A 17,497-nucleotide genomic window follows, 5' to 3' on the forward strand; every position below is an offset into this window, starting at 1 on the left:
CAGAGGAGAAGACTCCAGAAGCAGCCTTATTGAATGTGGCCCCGTCTGTGCCCCTTGTATGCTTTGCTGCAAGCCCCATGCTCTAGCAAAGACCCGGCCTCTTCTCCTGCAGAGAACCTCAGGTTGCAGTCACGGCGCCTGTAAGTGGCGGAGCGGCATGGGTACCATCACCAGCAGAGGTGCCCAGAGCCTCCCTCCACTGTGCCTTGTAACCTTTCTTTGAAAAAGGAGGACAGGCTGGCTGATAAGTCCCCAAGGCTTCATTTATGAACAGGATGCAGAACATTATCTGAGGGGGAAGACTCACTGTCTTCTCTTTGTTGCTTAGAAGATGAAGATAGCATCCACATCTTTCTCTTTGACTTACCTTCCTTAGTCATATGACATTCAAGCTGTTGGGTGACTTTGCTGGGATCTAGCCCCATCCAACACCATAAAAGCCGGTTGACCTTAGGAAAATGAATCTGTGGAGACCAGCAGTTCCAACGAGAGAGTGCATGCGGGGTTACCACCCCACATTTAACACAGCATGGTGCCCGCACCCACATTTGGTGATCTTACTGGTACTTTCTGTCCATATCACATTCTCTATTGCTTAAAAATCAAGAGGTTGTGTTAAAAAAAAAAAAAAAAAAAGAGGTTGTGTGATCGTGACGCCAAAGCCAAATTGTCCAGTTAGATTGTTGAGAGTGGGCTCCCATCAGGAATCCCAGAGTCCTTCAGATCAGATGGCACCTGCTCTTGCTGCCTGAAAAGCCTTCCTCCCTCCCGAAGTGTCCCCTCTCCAAGTCACTGGCTGTTCCTTTATTTTAACCCAACTGTATGGCATGGTCCAAGCACTGATTATAGGGAGCTTACAGGGCAGGGGCTGCATGTATATTCCTTGGGCTCTGGCAGCAGGAATAATTTGAAGGGGCTGCTGGTGAGTTCTCATTTAGCTAAAAAGGCAGGTCTTGTGTCCAGAGGGGAGCAGTGGGGCACCAAATGGAGTTTTAAAGAAAAGGGTTTTGACCTCAGAAAAAGCAAAGAGGTATTGTTTTATTCCTTCCCACGAACCCCCAAAGCTTTGGGAATTTACAGGATAGAGCTCTGCTTCCTCTCCCAGCCATCGCCTCCCCAAACTCCATTTTTTCCCCATTGCCCTGTCCCTGCCACAGACCAGCATGCAGCATGAGACCTATTATGGAAGGGGGATTTTTTTTCTCTCTCTCTCTAGCTGCAAAAGATAAACACTAAAGTACCAACAAAGTAAGTTTCCATCCTGCGTGAGTTAGCTGGTTCATGACAGAATGATACTGCCCCATCCCACTTCTCTCTTGTCAGTTGGCTGAAATCTCAGAGGAGAAGCAGTTAACATGACAGGTGGCGGTAGGCACTGTGCTGAGTACTCATGACCTGGAGGGGTGGCCCTTCAGAGGCAGTTGTAACCTGCTCTTTCTTCTGACTGGGCATTTGGGTCCCTCAAATGCAGATAAGATGAAAAGAGCATCAGAAAGGAGAGTTCTTTCTGTTTGGAGTTGGAACGTATGGTTCTCTTCGTTGAAATTAACAGTATAAGTGAAGCTTGAAACAACTAAATCAAGCTGAACAAGTGGGAATCGTGTGTGTGTGTGTGTGTGTGTTTACACTCTCAATTTTTGCCTCTTTCTGATTCAAACTGATCCTGGCAAATACAGTAACTTTTCTTTCTGTTTCCTTTCCTGTGGTGTTTCATCCCCTCCTTTCCTTGACTGTTTATTTTCTGCTTCCTTCCTCCATCATCTCTCCCTTCCTTCTCTCCTCCACCTCTGACCCTGGAATACTAGTTGGGAGCCAGAGGCTACAGCAGATCATAAATCCGGCCGACCCCTTGGAGATCCAGGCTGATGTGCACTGGACACATATTCGCGAGAAAGAGGAGGAGGAGCGAATGGTACCAACCTCTGAGTCCTCCACTTCTAGAGGTAACTGTTCCAAGATCCAAGGTCCCAATGCCCCTCAGAGCACCTTCTGTCCCTGCTTCCCCTCTCGTTGCTGCAGAGAACTCTTCCGTTAGGATCAAAGCCATCAGTTTGATCAAAATGTAAGCCAACGATCCATTTTATTTTCCTGATGTTAATTGTGACCACTACCCTTAGCTATTGTTTGAGGATATGTAAAGTTCTCTATGGGTTAAGAGGTTGTGAGCTCTTTCTCCATGGATGCAAACTAGTAAAATGAACTTGACCATGGGAAAACCAAGAATTTGCTTTCTTTCCCCATATGACTAGACAGGGTTCCTCTGTCCACTTGGTAAAATGTTCTGGTGCTTTCCTTGTGTGGTGTGTCTTGAGTGTGAATGTACATTGGCAGAACAGGGTGGGGGACTATATTTTGAACTGAAATGAAGTTTGAAGAAGCGATTTCGATCCAGGAGGCCTTTAGAGTAGATAGACTAATGTCCAGCTCTAGGTTTCAGGTGAGACGGTCTGTGTTCCACAGTAGGGTGAGGACGAGCTTTAGCCTGACCTCTTCTAGGAATAGCAAGCAATAAAAGGGGGAAATGGAGACTGCTGAGGGATGTGGTTGCTGCCGTGCCAGTCTCCACGCCTTCCGACCTCAGCATACCCACTGTCCAAATATGGATCCTTGGCGTCATCAACCTCTGTCTCTCACTCACTTTTCTTCATGCTTCCGTTCAGTGCCTGACGGGGCCACACACCCTGTAAGGCTCTGAGTAGACAAAGGGGGTGCTCCCTGCCTTCATGAAGTTTAGCCCTTCACGGGGACATCTGGTCCTCCCCAGCCCCAAGTCTTTACCTATAGGCAAGACCAACCTCTGTTAACTACTTTTGCAGCAGCATAAACAGTCAGCAGCAGTGAGGAGAGAGACCCTGCTGAACAGGGACGTCGGACTGGCCTGCAGCATGGGGTAGCTCCGCAGCCTTGAGCTGCTGTTGACCCTCCCTATGCTTTCTCTCCTTTTCTCATCCTGAATGCCTACAATGGGACTGGGTTACAATGGGACTGGGACCCCTTGTCGGTGCCAGACAGGCCTCTGGCTTGTAACATCTCTCAGTTTCTCTTCTGTTCGGGGCTCTAGGATGACCTCAGCTCTCCTCACGGGGAGCACGCATTCCTGTGTAACTTTGTATCTATCGTCTGTTTTAAATTCAGTGCCTGACCTTCCCTCCATACGCCGCGCAGCCGTGCAGGCCTGGCTGGAGACAGTCTCCGGAGGTAGTCTGGTGATGTTTGTTCTCTCCCCACTCACCATAACCACTCTCTCTTGGCAGCTCTGCTGATACCTTAACACTAGAATTCTGGTCCTGCTGCTAGTGCATGCCAGGGTTGGGGGGGGGGGCACATGCATGCCTCATTCAGGCAGCCCATCCTTGCATGGACCGGATGCGCACCCCACGCCCTTCAGGGAAGATCTGGAGGAGAGCAGTAGCATAGACAGAACTGACTAAACTTTTTATTATTATTATTATTATTATTATTATTACTACTACTACTACTACTACTACTACTACTGCTAAAGGTTGAGTAAAGGCCAAAGCTGAGGGAACATTTTTAGCAGTGATTTTTAAAGTCTGTATAACTTGTGTAGCAGTTGGGTATAAAAGTAGAGGAATTGGTTAATATTCCACAAACCCACCAAAGTACAGAAAAGGAGACTTTCAGTACTCAGGGACTTGTGGAAGACTCCTCAGTGAAGAGGGGGTAACAGAGGATTGGTGGATGTTGTCCAGCTCAGAGGGACAGGCTGGGTATAACTAGACGTAGCGTCCACTGGGTCTGCATACTGAGGTGCGGGGTCTGTTTAAATACTTAGGCCAAGAGATAGCTCAGAAACCTTGGTTGTCCTTCCTAACCTTTTCTGGAGAGGTATTTCTCAACGCGGGCCATAGCAGTGCTCAGCGAGGGCAGGACAGTTCTCTGCATTGCAGGACATTTAACTTCCTTGGCCTCGGCCCTCGAAACGTCAGCCATGCAGCCTCTACCTCCTGCCACAGCCATCCAGGCAACAACCAAAAAATGCCCTACACAATATCAAATACCACTTGAAGAAGAGTAGCATTGCCCCCCTGGTTGAGAACTCTGGTCCTAGTGGTTGCTTCTGGGATGGGTAGGATTGGAGCTAATGGATCTTTACCACCAGCCTCTTACCAGCCCAGCCCATTGTCCTCACTCGCAGCAGGAAGAGTGGACACAGGCACACAAGTCACAGAGCCACAGGGAGCCAGACCCTAGCTGGCTGGGCATCCCTCCTAGTTAGTTAGTCACGTCTCCCACCATGGTTGGAGAGGCTGAGGTATCAGGACTTCCCAGCTGGCAGCTGAAATAAAGCAAAAGCTACGTATGTCTGTGATTCCTAGCTTCCATAGTGTGTGGCAGCTTCTAGCACTCTGCACTCCATCTTAACCTGGGTTGAATCTCCCAATTCCATCCCTCAAGCTGCGTTTCTCCAGTATCTGCTGCTGCATTGATATTTCTCACTTGTTTGTTTTTTAATATATGTGACACTTGTTCCTTTCAAGGTACTCCCAAGGACTGTAGACTTAGTACCTTTCTGACTCTACAACAGACATTTCTTTTCTTTTTTAATTAATTTGCTTTTTTATTATGTTATGTTAATCACCATACATTACACCATTAGTTTTTGATGTAGTGTTCCATGATACATTGTTTGCGTATAACACCCAGTGCTCCATTCAGTACATGCCTTCTTTAATACCCATCACCAGGCCAACCCATCCCCCCACCCCCTCCTCTCTAGAACCCTCAGTTTGTTTCTCAGAGTCCATAGTCACTTTTTAATAGCAACTCTGAGTCGGAGAACCATGTGAGGGCCAAGGGACCGGGGCTGGGATCAGGCTGACGTGGGGCAGTGTGACTGGAACAGTGCCAGACTGGGGAGTCCTGTCGTGGTCTCCTTTGTGCTCACATCCGGTGCACTTGCCAACAGAAGTATAAATTACCATCTTGATGCCCAGGCACTCATAGATTTACTTGGGCATGCGTGTTGGGCACAGTGGACCCTAGCGGGATGAGCCCTGGTTCTGTTTCCCCTGGGTTGGGGTGACTGCCAAAGGAGAAAAATGCTGGGGGAAGAGAGGCATCTGTGTCCCCACCTCTTCAGAAATGGTGTCATAAAACCATGAGCTCGTTATCCAGACAGGAAGCTCAGGTTTGAGGAGGCACAGAGACTTGTGTGTTCCTCAGAAGTCCCACTTCATGGTGTATGATGAACTGAAACAGCAGTATTACCACACAAAGATTTTAAACCTGTGGAAATAATTGAGTAGTTTTACCCCCAGTATTTTTCCCCACAAATGCCACCATCACAGGAAAGCATCTTGGCATTACCAGCTCCACGGTATCTCAAAAGGAGGAGTGTGACATTAACTATTCGCCAGCCTAGGATTTATTCTGGAACTCACCCGTCTTTCCCTGGAGTCCATTCCAAACCTATTTTGAATGGTTCTCCAGAATTAGATGCAAGTCATCACCTTATTTTTAATAAGCTGAGTAGACAAAAGGGGTGGTAAGATAATTATACAGCTTAAGGAATTATTTTTATTGTTTTTTTTTTTTTTTTGAGAAAGAGTGTGTGCGACTGTGCCAGCAAGCGGGGGTGGGGAGGCATGTTCAGAGGGTGAGAGAGAATCTGAAACAGGCTCCATGCCCAGTGTGGAGCCTGACGCAGGGCTCGATCTCACCACCCTGAGATCATGACCTGAGCCGAAATCAAGAGTCAGACACTCAACTGACTGAGCCACCCAGGCGCCCCAAGGAATTATATATATATTTTTTAACAAAAACTCCTGTGACTAGGTCAAGCCAGCATCTTCAGAGTGCTCCTTCCCTGTCTTCCCCACCCCACCTCCACAGGTAGTCACTTGATTTTTATCACACTCAGACCTTGGTGTCCGCACTCACCGTGCACATGCTCACCGTAGCAGGGGTACAGATTCAGGAGGCTGGACAATGGGAAGACCAGTGATTTGAGAGGGCCTGGTCCTTGCACGGCCTCTCCTTGTGGTACCGTCTTTGAAGAAATCTCCCCAGCTCTGCCACCGCCAGTGCCCTTGCTGCCCACCCGACCCCTTGGGCTTGGAGTCTCCAGCTCTTGGATATGCAAATGTAAACATAACCCCTTTTCCTGAAGTGAGAACAATTAGGACTGTTTGGTGAGTGGCTGTGCTTCGAACCCTAGAAGAAGCCCTCAGGACCCCTGACCAACGGGGACTCTCAGTCCCGGGGACCACGGGATCTCACGGCATCCTTTAAAGCAGCATGCGTTGCTTTCTCACTTGCTTTCTCTTACTCCAAACTGTTAGTGTGAGCTCCAGGTGTGCAGAGGTTGGGAACAGGTCTGAATGAGAGTGTGTGTGTGTGTGTGTGTGTGCGTGTATGTGTGTATGTGTGTGTATGTTTGGGGGCTGGTTCCTCCTGAGGAAAATGAAGTCGACAAGTGCTTTGCCTCATTCTGCAGCACTGAAGGGCTATTCTTGAGTCTAGAAAATGAACTTTACATATCCCCTCACCGTCTCCCTCATGCTTTAAAAAACAACAACACATTTCTCTTGAGTTACCCCAAGCGAAGCTGCAACCTCTGCCATTTGAAAGGGGAGGGAGGTGCCCTCGGGGGTCCTCTTGGTCCCTCACACGGCAGTGATTTCACCGACACATAGCACGGAGCTGCTAGATGGAGCCGTGTGGCCTCGGTTTCCCCCAGCCCCTCTAGTGAATCGTTGTGAGGATTCAGTGACTCATGGCATGTGACGCAGCCCAGAGCTGCTATTGCTGCTGGGCCCGGAGAAGCAGCGTCTCCCCTCTTCTCACACCAAGGAGCTTCCGGCAGCCCCGGGGGAGGAGGGGAGATGAGCAGACCTGATGCTGCTCTCCCTCTTCCACTTGACCCTGCTGGCGTTGAGCAGTGCTAGTCCCGTGTGTTCAGGAAGGGCCCTGGGCCCTCGCCAGCGCCCACACTGCTTTTAGCTCCCCCAAGTCTGGCTGACGTCTGCCTTGGGGTCCAAATCCAGACACTTCGGAATCCATCTCCCTGCTTCTCGAGGTCTTCACACTGCAGCCCTGGGAAGACCACTGCCCCCTTACACCTGCACAGGCAGTCTCTCTGTCCATCTGTCTGTCCTTTTCTTCCTTCCTTTGAACCTTTCTGCTTTACAGTCCCATTTGATGAGAATGACCTGGAGGAAGATGTGGATTCGGAGCCGGCAGAGATAGAAGGGGAGGCAGCGGAGAATGGGGACACAGGGGACACTGGTGCTGAGCTGGATGATGGTACGGGGGACCCCAGAGCCTCCCCTCTCCACTGTGCTGACCGCCCTCTTCCCCACTGTGTGAATGCAACTCAGGAAAGATCATATACGTTAAAGCAAAAGCAAGGCACTCAGAAGAGGCCGCCATTAGGTCCCCTGCTCGTGTTCCTTGTCCTGGCACTAACTTGAATGTGTGTCATTCCACCCCTAAGCCAGCAGACAGCAGAGCCTGTGTTCAGTGAGCTGTGGTTGAGAAACTGAGCAGACTGGGTGCTTTAGACAAGGGCCTCTAATTCAGTGGATGTCCTCTGAAAGGTAGCTGCAAGGAGATGGTATTTTAAGAATTACAGTCTACTTGTTGGGGAAAAGGGGGCAGGGACTAGCCTGGGAGAAATGAGAAGAGTCCAGACAAGCCTGTGAGGGAGCACGGAGTCGCTGTGGTGTTGCGGGAAACACAGACCATTGGTGAGTCCACGAAGCAAAGCCTGCCCTTCACAGGCACGTGCACTGTGTTTCTCTCTGTTCTGGTCCATCAAGTGCCGTCTTGTGCATTTGGCTTTGATGAGAGCACCATGTTGCAGAGTATAAGGGGCTTTGGGCCAAGTCTCTCACTGGGGACCAGTAGGCAGGGCCCAGCTGTGGCACAGGTCTACACCTCAAGCCGAGATGCTGGTTTGGCTGCTTTCTGGGGATGGCAGGAGCCTTGAAAAGAAGCAGGGCCTCACTCGGGTGGTCTGTGCCCTCCCTTCCCTCTGCCAGATCAGCACTGGTCTGATGATATCCCGTCAGAAGCCGAAACGGAGCTTCACATGCAGCAACAGGCAGTGGTGGAAGCGGAGCTGGAGCTGAGGGCATCAGAAAGTGAGGAGGAGCAACCCGTCACCACACCAGGGCACCAGGAGAGAAGTAAGTCTGTTGACTCAGGAGAAACTGCTTCCAAAATTCCCACTGAGAGCCTGCAGGGACGAGAGCAGCCCCCAGGACACAGGTCCCCTGAGGGAGCTGGTGCAGGGCTGATGCACTGCCAGCCTCCAATGGCACACAGCTCTGCTTGCCGTCCTCCTTCCCCGTGCATGGACCCTGCACGCGGCTTCGGCCAACAGCCCTTTCTGTGTGTGCTCTGGAGCCATGAAAGGGTCGGAGGTACATCTCCAAGCTGGACACAGATCACACACATGCGAAAAAAGTCTGCACTTCCAACATGAGCAGAGGTGGCATTCAGGGACACTCTGGGAAAGCACTTTCTGCTGGCCAACAGCAACCCCCCCCGCAGAGATGGCTGGGAGAGGAACCCTCAGCAGGAAGGGCGGGGTGCTTCCTCTTATAAAGCCTGTGTCTGTTCTGTTCAGGTCCCGCCCAAGTCCTCAGCCCTGCCCCGTCTCCTGAGGAGCAAGCCGGTCTGCTCTCCCCAGGCCACAGCCCTGTGGCAGAGGTAAGGGCTCAGGGATCACTATGGGGACAGAACTGATGGGACCCTGAGTGGACATATGAATTCCTTCATCTTAGGGCCCTTGCTGTGAACCCATTTTTTTGCTGCTTGTGCGAAGTGGGGCTGCTGAAAACAGGAGTGGCCTTGGGGATCCAACTCAGTCCTCACCATGAGGACAAGGCAGTCCAGGCAGCATCGCCCTAACCCTGAGCTGTACCTGTACCCAGACCTGAGTCATCCCCCCACTGTGTCACTCTGCTGTCATGCCACACCATTTTAAAAGTAAATTTATTTTTAAGTTAAAGCAATAATTTTTGTGGAATCATTGGTCTGATATGACAGATGAGTTTGTTTCTTAGTGTTATATTAAAATGAACGTATGACTGAGTTTTAAAATTAAAAATATTCTCCCAGATTACCAGTGGTATGTGAGCCACACATTGAAGAATGCTATGTAAACAGATCGCAACAGTGTGTCCTATGGAATATGTTTTGGGAAATGCTATGTGGAGGACAGGTCAGGGAAGGAGGCCAAACTCAAGACCTGGGTTGGCTTGGTTTGGTCTTTGAGATTCTAAGAAGCAAGATGAATTTGGTGATTTCATTCGTGAAATTGGGCGAGCTTTGCTGAGACTAATGGGTGGGGTGATATAAGGATTTGTGCAGGAATAGCTGGATCTTTGAGCTTCCTGGGAAGGGCAATTTGTAGTATAGACTGTAAAAAAAAAATAGCTGTTTTAAATCTTACAGTATGGGCCCCTGTCTTCATACATCAGAGGTCTTGAGCTCTTGGGGTCCATAGTCAGGAGAGCTGGGTCCATTAGTGTGCTTTGGGCAGGTGTCCATTTCAGTGCACAAAGAATGTAGGGTGTGTTCAAGATGAACCAAACGCTGAAAGCTGAGTCTGTTCAGTAAAGTAGAGTGGCTTTAAAAATTGAACAAATAGAGCAAAAAGTGAGGAAGGTTCTCCTGGAGCCATTTGAATGACAGCCTAAAGGACAGAGAGAGGAATTTATTTCATAAACACAGGCCCTTTGAGAGAGAGCTCCCCAATAGGTTTCTTCTGACCATTGAACCCTTCCTTCTAAGCAGCTTCTATCTTCCTTTTCTGTAGGGAGCCCAAATCCCACCTGTCTCTGTTGCTACCAAAGTGAAATTGCCCGAGGAGAGCCTTTTCCCTGAACCTTTGCTCCCCAAAGTGAAGCCCAAAGCAGAAGTGCCCACTGACCAGAGAGCTGTGCGCTCTCCTATCCGATCGCAGCCAGTGGCTCTGCCGGAAGCCAGGACACCTACCTCCCCAGTTAGTTCACAGCGCCTGTCACCGTTGGCCACCTCCACCCCCACCACCACCCAGCTCCCCATTTGCTCCCAGCCTCAGCCTTCCTCTGAGGCCACTATCCCGTCCCCCACCAAGTCCCCCATATGCTTCCAGCCTGTTCCAGCCAAAACATCCATCCCCGTGGTTCCCCTCCCCTTGAAGAACCAAAGGGACACCAAGGATAGACTGGGCAGCCCTCTCGCTGTGGATGAGGCCCTGAAACGGAACGATCTGGTGGCAGAGTTCTGGATGAAGAGCGCCGAGATCCGCCGCAGCCTCGGGCTCACACCTGTGGATCGGAGCAAGGTGTCCGAGTCCAGCTTCCCCTCACCTGCCTTTAAACCAGTGTCCCTAAAATCCTTTTCAGTTGAGAAGTCTCCTCAGGGTGAGGGGCTCCAGCTTCTAAAACCTCCACCTGTTCCTAAGAGACTAGGCCTGCCGAAGTCGGATGGTGACCAGCCCTCCCTGCCGACCCCCAAGTCCCCATCTGACAGAGAGCTGAAAAGCTCCCATGAGGAGAGAAGAGATCTGTCAAGCAGCTCTGGGCTGGGCCTTCATGGGAGCTCCTCCAACATGAAAACCTTGGGCAGCCAGAGCTTCAACACCTCAGACTCCACCATGCTCACTCCACCTTCAAGCCCACCTCCACCCCCACCCCAGGATGAGGAGCCCGCAACTCTTCGAAGGAAGCCATATCAGATTTATGAGCATAAGGAGACCAAGCCCAAGGCCTCGGTGATCCCACCCCCACCACCTGCCTCCTTTATGCGGGCCCCCCGAGAGCCTGCCCAGCCCCCTCGAGAGGACTTGCGGAAGTCGTTTGTGGAGAGTGTGGATGAGATCCCCTTTGCCGATGACGTGGAGGATACCTATGATGACAAGACGGAGGACGCGAGTCTACAGGAGAAGTTCTTCACACCCCCCTCCCACTGGCCCCACACAGAGAGGTCCCTCCACCCACCCCTAGCCAAGGAGAATGGTAGGTTGCCTACTCTGGAGAGTGGGGTCCAACCACAGAAGAGGGGCCTGCCCGTGGTCTCTCCAGAAGCCAAGGAGCTGGCTGAGGAGCGCATGCGAGCCAGGGAGAAATCTGTGAAGAGCCAGGCATTGAGAGACGCTATGGCCAAGCAGCTGAGTAGGATGAAGGAGATGGAGATGGCAGCTGGGACCTCCAGGCCCCCAGGAGGCACCTCCCGCAAAGCCTCCTCAGTTGCCTCCAAGGGCAAAGACCTCGGCCCCGAGTCCCCTAAACGCCCCGTTCTCAAAGGCCCCAGGGAGCCTACCCTGAAGCATGAAGCCACTAGTGAGGAGGTCCTCTCCCCTCCGTCGGACTCAGGGGGCCCCGATGGTTCGGTCACCTCATCTGAGGGCTCCAGTGGGAAGAGCAAGAAGAGATCGTCACTCTTCTCCCCCCGCAGAAACAAGAAAGAGAAGAAGTCCAAAGGCGAGGGCCGGCCTCCAGAGAAGCCCAGCCCAAACCTCCTGGAGGAAGCCGCTGCCAAGCCCAAGTCCTTGTGGAAGTCCGTCTTTTCTGGGTACAAGAAGGACAAGAAGAAGAAGGGCGATGACAAGTCCTGTTCCAGCACCCCTTCCAGTGGTGCCACTGTGGACTCAGGCAAGCACAGGATGTCTCCCATTGTGAGAGCAGGTATGTCAGCACCAGGGGATTCCTCCTGCGGCAGGGCATAAGGGGTGTGTCGTCCAGCCATTGGTTCTCCTCAAAAGATCCATTTCTCCTGCTGCTTCCCCGAGGGTTCTTAGGAGCTATGCTAATGGGGTAAGGAAGAAGGAAGCAGAACCACGGGCTCACAGAGCATATTCCAGGTGATAGACTAATTCTAAAACCCAGCTTACTCGTAAGACTTGGGAGGTGTGTGCACTTCCTCAAGTCACACGGCCCCAGGGCAGGGCCTGATTCTGAGCAAGGCAGAGCTCAGCACCCCGGGGAAGGCGCCAGGCGGGCTGTCGTCGGATGCCGTCTATTTAGTGTTCACACTGCCCCGGCAGGCACAGGTGTCAGCCTCCAAGCTCCTGGCTCCCCCACATGGGTTAGAGCCCCTCAAACTGCCAAGAAGTCCAGCCTCTCCCCGACTCCCCTGGGCAGCGCGTGTGCATGTAGGAACCAGGAAAGCACCGTGGTGTCCTCGGTTTGCCTCTTTCCATCCCCTCAGAGCTGCAGCTGCGGCGCCAGTTGAGCTTCTCCGAGGACTCAGACCTCTCCAGTGACGACATCCTTGAGAGGTCTTCCCAGAAGTCCAGGCGAGAGGTACGTAGGGGTCAAGCCCAGCCCAAAACCTCTGTGTAGTATTGGTCTTTGCTGAGGTGGAAGAAAGGGAAAGCAAATCTCCAGCCCGGGGTGGAAAGTGGGGCCCTCCTCTGATCTTCCGGCAGCCCACAGCTGAATCCTGAGCCCAGCCCAGGCCCAAGTAAGAGAGGCATAAAGGGAGTTCTTTTCTTGGGCTTTTTTTCTAGGGAACAGCTGGGGCTTGTTTCAGTGGCAAGTGTTCCTGTGTTTCGTCCTCAAAGATTCACTCGATTTTTCCAAGCCGCTGGCATTGTCCATTCATTCTTTTGTCCTCAGAATTCCCATGTGGAATAGCATCCGCCAGTGTCCAGAGTGACAGGAGAAGGGTTGTCCGTGCCCCAGAGTCTGGTGGAGGTTGGGACGGGGACTATGGGTTTAGGCAGTAGGTGGAGGCTGAGTCACTAAGGAATGTGCCCTGTCATCCTGCGTGCTTTGTACGTTTATGGATTAAAGAGTAATTTTTACTATTAAAGAACCAGTCCAGAAAACTGACCTGGATTCTGTGCTGAGTAGGGCACTATGGATCTGACTTGGTCCCTCTTACTGCCCCGGGCTTAGGAGCTGGGGTGGCCACTCACCTCTCCTGAAAGCTAACCCGCAATGTGGAGGGCTCTTGGATATTTATTCAATCTTCTGATTTCCAAGGGCTCTTGTAGCTCTGTGTAGATACAGACAGTGAAGTTGGAGGAGGGAGAGGGATTAGAGAAAGTAACAGGGCATCGGCATCACGGAGACAGTGATGGGGTGAGGACGACAATCCAGAAAGGCCTGGGCAGCACATAGGGACAGTTGAAGCTGCACCATCTCTGTTGTCTGGCCTGGGACACACACTCAGCCTCCTGTCCCAGGCAACAGCCCAGCTATCTTCAGCTCCCTTTTCTGAATGACAGATGTCCCCAGAAGGTCATATACCTTCTTTACAAGGCTCTCCAAGGCTCACATTTGAGTCTGCCTCTGTAGGCTTCCAGGGAGTTGCCACAGCAGACCTGAGCCTCACCTGTGTCTGGTCAGTAAAGATGGCTTCTGCAGCTGTGGCCAGTCCCCTCCTCGCAGCCCAGTCCAGCTTTTAACAACTTGGCACACTGGAGGAAACCCATCTTTTAGTTCTCCTCTCATTCTTGGTCTGTTGGCCTCCCATGGCCATACCAGCTATTTACCTGTCCACTCTCCTAGAAAGACACCTGACCAGTCAGGCCTCTGATCCCTCCCTGCCATGTGCAGAGCCAACTCCCACCTGTCCCGGCCAGGCCAGCACTGAGTTAGGGTTGGGACCCTGTGTGCTGGCTCTCCCCCAGGAGCCTGGCTTCATGGGTCTCCTATCAAGTGCTCCCCATTGTGCTTTGCCAGGCAGCAGCATTGGAATGACATTGGGACTAAGAATTGCTTCTGGATATGTACCTGGGTCCCTCAACATGTGCTGAGAGTGGGGACTGGCACAGCCTTAGGGGGTTCGCGGAGAGGGGGGTGGTCTGTGAAGGAGAATGTGGTCCAGGGTTCCACTTTGCTTCCATGTAGATATGCAGATGTTCAGCCGGTTCATCTCCTGTTGGTCAGAAACTCCCATCTGTGGTTGCTTTTGTGGTCAGTCTCTCCACTGTTTCCCAATTAATGAAACATCCTGGCAGAACATGGAATGGCAGGCTGCCCAAGCTGGCCATGCCAAGGCTTTCTTCTCAGCAATATGTGTCACTGAGGGCAGCCTCCCCTGGGGCCCTGCTGACCTGAGGCACATAGGGAGCTCTTCCCCTTCTACGTGACCAACAAGTCATGGCCCCCACTCCTAGAATCCCAGAATCAGAGGCGTGGGGGGCTTCACATTCCATGTGTGTCCCTACAGAGGCAGAGCCATTTGCTGGGGGCTGAGCAGGGAATACAAAAGACAAAGCTGAGCCTAGGACATGTTGATCTGAATCCTACCATGGTGTGGGTTTTTTTCAGAAAAAAAAAAGATTATATATAAGGATTATATATCAAATATGTAGCAAAATTCTAACATTTAGCAAATCTAGGCAAAGGTGTTCATTGTTCTCTTCCAACTTTTCCTAGGTTTGAAAATTTTCAGAGCAGGAAGGTGGGACACAAAGGGACAGTGGGGTCAGGAGGGAGCATCTCTAGTGGCTGGAAGAAACGGTTCCTCTTGCATCACAGACCCATCTCTGAGTCAGGCATCTGTGAAACAAGTGCCTGAGTTTTGTTTCATTTAAAAACAAAAAACAAAAAACCACCATACAGCACATCATTAGTTTTTGATGTAGTATTCAATGATTCATTATTTGCGTATAACACCCAGTGCTCATTACAACGTGTATGGTGACTAACATAACACAATAAAAATAAACAAATACACAAAAATAAAATAAAGAACAAACAACAAAAAAACACTTAAAATTGAAAATAACTTATATTTAAAGTCAGGCTCAGGCAAAGAAAAGAGGCGAATGTGAATTATCTTTTGTTGGTAGGGTTACAGGTGATATTATAGATTTAGTCTGTATTATCTTAATTTTTCTAAGTAAACATTTTAAATAAAAATAAGTGATGCACTGCGTCCTAACCTCTGTGGCCCAGCCATGGGCGTGTGCAGAGGCTGTGGGACAGACCCTGGTCCCCATGTCACAGCAGAAGCAGCGGCTCTGGCTGGCCTCGTTCTCTCAACACACCGCGCACGCTTCATGATTTCTCCCCTCGAGTCGCTGCCTCTGCCAAGGTGGTACCTGACCCCCGCCTCCTGCCCCCGCCAGAAGTCAGTCAGTGACTGCCCCCACTCCCTTTACTTTTTACAGCAGCCGCAGGTGCAGACGTTAAGTGCTACTCCTTAGGTGTGGTTACGTAGTTCCTATGGAGTGGTTCACATGCTGCTTGGGGAAACCATCTATCTTCTGTTTTTTAGCTGATTTGTTCTAATACTGAGATTCATCCTCTCTGGTTTGTGGGAGAGATGAGTCAGTCTGAGGGAAGACATATGTGCCTGAAGTATTTTTGGTGAATATCAGTTACTTATGCTATTTTAGGCCCCCTTTCACTGTGCATAATCAAGAAATGGCCTCCGCCCCCATCCAGGATTTCTGGGTGGCCCACTAGGAACCCACCTGGCCCACACTGCCAGGAGAGAGCCTTTTGGAAGAGAACATTAGGTCTGATACTCAGTTTGCTCTGTGTCTGTGTCTCTGTGGCCCTGGCAACAGGAATTTCCCACCACCAGTGCCTGCCCCCCACTGAGCTGAAAGAAGTAGTCTGAATTTTCACAAACAAATGGGTTACTGAAGGAGAATTGGCATCTATAACCGTGTATTTAGACAGCTTTAGTTTATTATACACAAGGGAGAGTGAAAAGAGAAGAAAGAAGATCTGGGGCATAGTGAGGAAGAAGCTGTCTTCTAGGTAAAAAAGTGAACCCAGTCCTTATTCAAAACAGGGTTCACTGAGACTCTGCTGCTAGGATCTGTATCCCCAGGTTCCTCACTTACTCAGTCCTGTGTGACATTATGAAAAATAATCATGTGTTTTAGTCTTTAGTCTTGCGTGTTTGTTTTAAACTTCTAACTGATTTTGCTCCATTTCTGTGTTCTATTTTTAATTTTTTAATTGTTATTATTACTATTTTGTTTTCTGTTGCCATCCCCTTAAAAGTTGATTTATGTACCACACGCCTTGGCGTTCAGGAGATCATATGCATCAAAGGTAGTGTCTCATTCCCATGGCTGGTCATTGTTGCATGCATGTCTGTGATTAACCACCCGGAGCAGCCTCTAGCCCTGGCCCTCCAGCCACATCCTCACTAACTGTTCACACATGCATGGAGCAGTAGTGAACATGGGCCCCAGAACTCTCTCTAGCTGTGTCATGGCGGAGGAAGGGGAGATGCCCTGCTCTTGACTGGCTGGAGTGCATGTAGCAGTGGTAATTTCACTCCAGGGCTGCCCCTATGGGACTGGGCACCACAGGAATGGGGAATTCGCGAGCCCTCAGCTCCACGACCTGCAAGGTGAAATGCTTAGGGTGCTAGAACACCACGATGTTCCATAAGGACTTACCTGCTCAGTTGGCCCTCCACTGTCCTTGAGCTCTTAAAATAAAGATTATTAGACTATACTCCTGAGTTGAATTTGATAGACTTTTTAAAGTCTATCAAAGTCTCTCTTTGTTTTCCTTGGAGGAAATAAAGAAGATGTTAGGAATAGCGGCAAACCCCTCAGCATTTGCCTCTTGGTGGTTGCTCACTGTTTACACAAGGCGTCTGACACTGCCTTGCACCCTCGATGCCCACATTTGCAGGTGGAGTTGCTCAGGCACTTGTGTCCATGGATTTGCCCTGCATCTGGCCTCTTGCCTCCTTAGGGCTTGGTAGCAGTGGCTGAAACTGCCCTGCCGGACCACCTCCCCGCCCCTCTCAGTGGCCGACTGCTGCCTCTGTGCAGACCCTGGGGGCAGTCCGGGCTCGCCTCCGTATCTCCCTTCTTCAGACTGCATTAGTTAGTTTGGGGTTCACTCACACTTAAAAATAGAAGCATCCCCATTTTCTCTACTTTAGATGTTACTTCTTAAGAGAACCTTATAAATATTCATCTGAAGGAAGTGGCATTTGATACTAAACAAGAAAATAAAAGGATCCCGATTTTTCTTTTTCCTTCCCCTGTACAGGCATACATTTCTGCAATGCCCTCCTAGAAGCAGGAAGCTTGGGGGAACTAATTATCATGTTTTTACCTCCAGAAAGTCTTAAAAAGAGCAGACATCCTTCCATGGGAAACAGGTGATCTCTGTGATAAAGGAGCACATCACCCTTGGTCCTTTTAACTTTCTAACGGTCAGTCCCCACTCAGCCTCCTGTCCCTGTCACAGTGGGGAAGTATCTCATTTGTAGAGCTTCAGCTGTACCCTGTAGCAGTTAGGGCTCCAGCAAGGACGAGTGTCAGTGAAGCCTCTGGCCGAGCCGCAGCCTGGGCGTCTACCCTGCAGGCACTCTGCAGAAGGGCAGCTCTGACCTAGGGGAAGTGCTCTCTGTGCCCAGGCCTGCAGCATCTGACTGAGGGAATTTCTCTCATTCTCTGCAGCCAAGAACTTACACAGAGGAGGAACTGAACGCCAAGCTGACCCGGCGTGTGCAGAAGGCAGCTCGGAGACAGGCCAAGCAAGAGGAACTGAAGCGGCTACACCGAGCCCAGGTAAAATCCCTGAAGGGGCCACAGCTCCTAAGT

The 17,497-nt window shown here is 50.7% G+C and overlaps 1 protein-coding gene across 4 annotated transcripts in view; it reads left to right on the plus strand.

Annotated features, from left to right (window-relative positions):
* Positions 1 to 17,497, plus strand: part of MICAL3 (microtubule associated monooxygenase, calponin and LIM domain containing 3) — a 198,256-nt gene that overhangs the window by 156,001 nt on the left and 24,758 nt on the right. For 3 of the 4 annotated variants that reach the window (XM_081820923.1, XM_081820925.1, XM_081820926.1), the window contains 9 exons: positions 1,806 to 1,943; positions 3,136 to 3,198; positions 7,156 to 7,269; positions 8,007 to 8,153; positions 8,597 to 8,679; positions 9,791 to 11,642; positions 12,166 to 12,260; positions 15,930 to 15,980; positions 17,354 to 17,464. In XM_081820923.1, the coding sequence (XP_081677049.1) occupies positions 1,806 to 1,943; positions 3,136 to 3,198; positions 7,156 to 7,269; positions 8,007 to 8,153; positions 8,597 to 8,679; positions 9,791 to 11,642; positions 12,166 to 12,260; positions 15,930 to 15,980; positions 17,354 to 17,464 (2,654 nt within the window). The remainder of the gene's footprint in view (positions 1 to 1,805; positions 1,944 to 3,135; positions 3,199 to 7,155; positions 7,270 to 8,006; positions 8,154 to 8,596; positions 8,680 to 9,790; positions 11,643 to 12,165; positions 12,261 to 15,929; positions 15,981 to 17,353; positions 17,465 to 17,497) is intronic. The other variant, XM_081820927.1, reaches the window with a different exon arrangement.

The sequence above is a fragment of the Leptonychotes weddellii genome, chromosome 5, assembly GCF_054177405.1.
Source record: "Leptonychotes weddellii isolate Sample4059 chromosome 5, ASM5417740v2, whole genome shotgun sequence".
In the NCBI taxonomy this organism is placed as follows: Eukaryota; Metazoa; Chordata; class Mammalia; order Carnivora; family Phocidae; genus Leptonychotes; species Leptonychotes weddellii.